The 5,763-nt window shown below is 41.2% G+C and overlaps 1 protein-coding gene across 1 annotated transcript; it reads left to right on the top strand.

Annotated features, from left to right (window-relative positions):
- The first annotated feature begins 1,113 nt into the window (after positions 1 to 1,113).
- Positions 1,114 to 4,616, top strand: LOC102077717 (zinc finger BED domain-containing protein 1). The gene is made up of 9 exons (XM_019345472.2): positions 1,114 to 1,487; positions 1,619 to 1,748; positions 2,078 to 2,625; positions 2,723 to 2,867; positions 2,947 to 3,178; positions 3,267 to 3,410; positions 3,505 to 3,573; positions 3,670 to 4,415; positions 4,529 to 4,616. Exons 1-8 carry the CDS (start codon positions 1,139 to 1,141, stop codon positions 4,030 to 4,032), a joined length of 1,980 nt encoding a protein of 659 aa, XP_019201017.2. The 5' UTR covers positions 1,114 to 1,138; the 3' UTR covers positions 4,033 to 4,415; positions 4,529 to 4,616.
- The last annotated feature ends 1,147 nt before the right edge of the window (positions 4,617 to 5,763 follow it).

The raw sequence follows: 5,763 nt of genomic DNA on the forward strand, positions 1-5,763 counted from the left end.
CCCGACTGTCTTCGGGTGTGTTTTCTTTTCTGAGTTGTGTGGTTTCAGACTGAAGAGTGTGGGTTTTTGAAAGCAAGGTGTGAAATTTCCTGCGTTGTCTTTCTTTTCCTTGAGAGAGTTGGGCCCGCTGAGCCTTGTCCACAAACTTGTGAACCTCTTCTAAGATTGGAGAGGGTAGAAGGGTTTCCAATTCCTGCAGAGTCTGGCTGATCTTGATCTGGAGGGCATCTATAGTGAAATGGACCTGTCTTATCCTTTCACTTAAAAGGTGATTCTGGGCTCTCTGTAGAATCAAGTCTGCTCTGTGTCCCCTGACAGTGGATCCAAGGCGCAAGCTCTTAGGAACAACTCTGCTTTGTCTGCATCTTAGGTTGAAACGGAGGTGGTTTCTATAATCTGCCAGTTTCCTTGATTCCCTTTCATACTCCCGTACCAGTTGAAGGGTGCTCCTCCCAAAATGTCCTTTGTCCCTCCTTGGGGGGATACTCCCACTGGGTTTAAATCTGGGACTCTCGGCCATTTGACCTTAGAACTGAAGAAGCTTCTCGGATGAGAGGTGAAACGTCTTCAAGCAACTTAAAGAAGTCCAGACGCTTTTTTCTTTGCAAACTCCTTTGACTTTGACAGGTGTTGTTCAACACACCGATTTATGAAACAGCTGTAAAGATCTGCTGGTATCTTCCGGGCTACAGGACTCAGGCAAGACCCAGATTCATGCAAACCAAAGCTGACAGAAAATATCAGGTAATTTCTGAGGACCTGAGAGTGGTGGTGATTAAATGTCTCCTTTTATTTTTAGATTGTGATTATGATGGAGTTTCTCCGACTTCAGCAGGAAGATGTAATTCCACCTAATGTCACTGCTGAAGATCTGAGAGATCTTTTGGTGGAGAAAAGCAGGGAGACACTCAGAGAGCAGTGAGTTACTGTGACACCTGAACAGGGATGGGTACCGGTGTCCGGTGCCATTGTGGAACAGGTTCTGACATAAACGGTAGTAACCAGACCGAAAAGCAGCGCACAATTCGGTGCTTCATTTCGGTGCTTTTTTTCCCTGAGAAATCTAGCCAATCACTACCTTTCCAAGGATAGTAGGCGGGCCCAGGTACGTACGGGGTTTTTTTAGAGCAGAGCTAAAATGGCGAAGGTGAAGCGCTCGAGAGTGTGGCTGTACTTCACAGCAAAAGATATAAACTCAGCAGCCTGCAACAAATGCTTAAAGGTAATACTGTGCAAAGGAGGTAACACCTCAAATCTAATGAAACACATGGCGTCGCATGGCGTTCTTTTAAAAGCCGAGAAATGCACCGCATTTGATAACTTGCAGCAAGACATCACACCGAGCACATCTACTGCGGGTGTGGTGCCTGTTCTCGGAGTTAGCAACATCCAAGAACCCGAAGAGGAGAGTCCGGCCCCTAGCCCTGCCAGTGTAGCAGAAATGATGACTGATGATGATGATGGCAGCAGCACCCGTTCTTCTCTGGGTGAGTATCTTAATGTTGTTCGTGTGCAATTTAAGTTGAGTATGCTAACCATGTTATTAAATTAATGCATGTAAGGTGAACTAGCAAACACCGTCGTAGTTACATGCGGCTGTCTTCTTGTTTGATGGCAGATACTCCCTTCACCCTGGCCAAAAAGGCTAAAATGACGAAAGAAAAAGTGGACGAAATTCATAGGGCAGTGACAAAGTTTATAGTCAAAGATCTCCATCCATTTTCAACGGTGGAGTCACCATCATTCAGGTGAAAAATGTTGTATTACTCTTACATAAAAAAATAGACTGTATAATACTGTAAAGGTTAATATGTTCATAGCTGCTTAGCTTTGTAAGTCTTCTCTAAATATTATAAGTAAATTATATTTGAATAAAAGGTGAACTATATGTTTTTATTTTTTATCTGGAAGAAAAAAATTAATGAAAATTCAAATGTATTTTCTGTTTATTTTGGGAACTGGTTTATATGTTTTATTTATTTTATCTGAAAAAAAGAATTAAATTTCAAGTCAAAAACACTTTCTTTTTATAAATTTGTTTTTTGTTTTGGTTTGGTTTGGGGTTTTTTTAATTCAGGGAGATGTCCACTGCCCTTAATCCAAGGGATCAGCCCCCATCGAGGGATGATCTATCCAACACACTTGTACCTGCTTGGTATTGCGTGGAGAAAAGCAACCTCATCCAGAATTTGGCACAGGTTAACAAGGTCGCTATCACCTGTGATGGATGGACCAGTATTGCTCAGGACCATTTCCTCACAGTGACTGTTCACTACATCTACAAAGGCAAAATGAAGCAGAATGTGCTTAGCACTGAAGCAGTTTGTGAGTCACAAACAGGTCCAGTTGTCGCTAAAGAAATATCAAGTCTTGTGGAGCAGTTTCACTTGGGAGGGAAAATAATTGCTGCCACTGTAGACAATGCCTGCAACATGGATGTTGCTTTGAAAAAATTGGACTTTTTAAAAGTGGGATGCTTTGCTCATACCCTCAACCTGGCCGCACAAAAGGTGTATGACATTCCTGCAGTTTCCAGCTGGTGTGCCAAAATCCGTTCAGTTGTGGTGTGGCTCAAACGTTCATCGTTGAGCAAAACTGTGCTCAGAGAAAAGCAGCGAATCCTGAGTAAGTAGCGCATGCAGTTACATATCAAGAAGTATTGTTATTCATATTACCTTTTTTATAGTAATTTAAAATATGTTTGTGTCTATCTGTGCTTTAGATTTGCCAGAGCATAATGTAATTCTTGACGTTAAGACGTGCTGGAATTCTCTCTTCCTAATGGTGGAGAGATTTATGGAGCAGTTTGATGCAATCCAGGCAGCTGCTCTGGATCTACGGCTGAGGAAGCCTATGGAGAAGGACAAGTAAGTGAATGACATGAGCATCACTTGCAAGAGCTAAATTACGTCAGTTACCTTTAACATTGTGAATATTTTTCAACAGGCTAGAAAGGTTCACGCACACCGATTTAATGAAGGCAGAGGAGTTTATTAAGTGCATGCAAGTCCTGTACACGTCAACCATGTGTGTGTCAAGTGACACGTCACCCACATGCAGCCAAATCATCCCCATCCTGGCCAAGCTGGAGGCACATTTCAGACGATGTGATGAAGACAGTGTTTTCACCTCTTCAATAAAAGGGAAAGTCTGGGGTAGTCTGCAGAAAAGATATCAGGTATTTGCAGACAGTATCAATGCGCATGAAAAATAGGGTTACCTTTTTTCAGTATCAGCTCCTATGTTATATCTTGTTTTACTTAAAGGATGAAAACCTTCAGAAATTTCTGAAGGAGGCCATGATGATGGACCCACGTTTTAAAGGCAGGCTAGGTGGTGAGGCAGCTACTGACATCTGGGACAGGTTGGAGAAGGCAGCAGTTGCAAATGCCACAGCAGCAGTTGCACAGGTATTTTCATTGTGTGTGTACAATCTTGTTCTTTTGCATCATGATGTAGTTTATATGTTGAAGGAATGCTCTTGTACTATCTGTGTGTCCATAGCCTCCCACTGAGGACCCCAAAGCACACAGCGAGGTGGATGATGCTGACATGGACAAGCCAGAAAAATATGTAATTTCAGATTTTTTCTAACACAACCACTACATTCTAAAAGTGATCTTTATTTATTTTGCAAACCTCACACATCTTTTTTTTGTTGTTTTTCAGCTAAGTAAGGTCCAGAAGTCACCCTTAGAAAAGCTGTTTGAGTATGAAGACAGAGAGCTTCAACAGGCTGCTTCTCAAGCGGGTAGAGTCCCCTCAATCACAGAGCAGGTACAGAAGGAGCTTCAAATATACAAAAGACTGCCAGGAATTACCTCTGGACAAGACCCTGTGGCCTGGTGGTGGAGTAAGAGGGATACACTCCCCAATTTATCTGCCCTATCAGAAAAATACTTGTGTGTCCCACCCTCATCAACGCCTTCTGAAAGAGTTTTCTCTTGTGCTGGGCATGCCATCAGCCAAGAGCGATGCCGTATAGCTCCAGAAAAGGCTAATATGATTATCTTCTTGCAAAAAAACTGCTAAACATCACAGGTTTCATGACAAAGTTTGTGTTTTCAATTGTTTAAGCACTGGTTCCAACCAAAGAAGTTATGTTTTATTGACAGAAAGGGCTAACTTTGTTATCATTTTGCTTAAAAAAAATTACTGGGAAAAATAAAAACACAAGAGGTTTTTGGACGAAGTTTGTGTTCTTTATTCTTTAAGCACCGGCACCGTTTCAAAAGTACCGTTTTGGCACCGGTATCGAATAAAACCTAAACGATACCCATCCCTACACCTGAAAGTCTGTTTGTGATGAAGTGTAAATGCTGAGAGAAAACCTCTGTTTTGCTTTTTTTTGAAGGCTATGGGAGTTTGAATTAGAGGATTTTGAAGAAGAGGAAGCCAAACCTCTTCTGAGGCTGGTAAGACTAGAAAACTCACAAGATTTGTAGTAATTTGGAATTTTTTTTTTTTTTTCATTATGTTCACATAACCTTTAAACATAACTGCACTGTAAATGTGTTTTCTGTTTCAGGTATGGGCGGTAAACGTCATCAATAAAATGAGGGACGTTGAATTTCAAGCTAGAATGCTTCTTCAATTCTCAGAGGCCATACCTCCTAAATTTCAGTGAGTCACATGTAATATACAATTATTAACCCTCCAAGACCCAACCCACCAAAAAATAGCCAGAAAATTCTGATTTTTTGGAACTGAGATATTTATTAACCCTTTAAACAAAATCCACAAATTTGTTTTTTGCTATGTCATCTTGTGTATGATATACTTTTATTATGTATTTATTATATTTTTTTGTATAGCATTTGATACATTGGGTGTTTTTGGCAACTTTTTGTTAACAACAATGTTAACTTTAGACAAAAAAAGAGTTTTCTCCATAACATTTTGAAATTATGGCAAGTATTGATCATGTTGATGAGATAGAGGTCTCAGAAACTCATGTATCAAGTATGACAGAAAGGGCATTATAGGGTTAACAGTCCAGCTACAGTGTCTCAATATTTAAGTGGTGCTTTGAATATGTTTAAAAAATAATTCTTATAATGTTTTTCTACAGAACACCTAAACTCCTCAGCATGGTGAAAGATTACGTTGAAATCCTTAAAAAGAAGCAGCAGCAACAGCATAACACCAAACTGCTCACCGCGCAGGAGGTAGTGATCGAGGTAGTTCCCCGCGTTCTCCAGGGCTTCTGGGAGCTTCCTCCTCGTCCCCTCCTAAACATGGCCTCCCAGACTCTAAGCATCCTATCAACGAGTGTCACCAAGGCCACTTTGGATCATGTCTCCAAGAGTCTCACAGCGAAGGAAACACAGGCCATCTTCACACGCTCCATCCGAGACAATATGGTCGACAGCATCCTGACGGAGATCAGAAAGAAATTTCCTCAACAAATTCTGTCGATCAAAATTGCAAACTTTGCACCAGTGTTGCTGAAGACCATTGCTGATGTAGCAATGATCTGGATATCTGAAATGTTTGAGCCCCCTTCAACTCTTCCTGATGTGAAGAACAAAAATGAAGAACGCTCCTCTGACGGTCTTTCAATGGCAAATGTTCCACCAGCCGAAGGATCTTTTTCAGAACATGTTCCAGTGCCTGAAGTTCTTTGTGAGGAACTTCTTGCTGAAAGGGCATCCAATCTGAGTTCTCAAGACCTTAAGATTGAAGGACCTCTTTCAGAAAGTGTGCCAGAGCCTGATGTTCCCGGTAAGGAACTTCATGCTGTAAGTTCATCTAGTATGAAGC

Source organism: Oreochromis niloticus, linkage group LG7 (assembly GCF_001858045.2).
Source record: "Oreochromis niloticus isolate F11D_XX linkage group LG7, O_niloticus_UMD_NMBU, whole genome shotgun sequence".
Classification (NCBI taxonomy): Eukaryota; Metazoa; Chordata; class Actinopteri; order Cichliformes; family Cichlidae; genus Oreochromis; species Oreochromis niloticus.

Coding starts and splice junctions, on each gene's coding strand:
- LOC102077717 (XM_019345472.2), top strand. CDS start 1,139: ATGGCGAAGGTGAAGCGCTCGAGAGTGTGGCTGTACTTCACAGCAAAA. Junction 2,626..2,722: donor AGAAAAGCAGCGAATCCTGA/GTAAGTAGCGCA, acceptor TCTGTGCTTTAG/ATTTGCCAGAGCATAATGTA. Junction 2,868..2,946: donor AAGCCTATGGAGAAGGACAA/GTAAGTGAATGA, acceptor ATTTTTCAACAG/GCTAGAAAGGTTCACGCACA.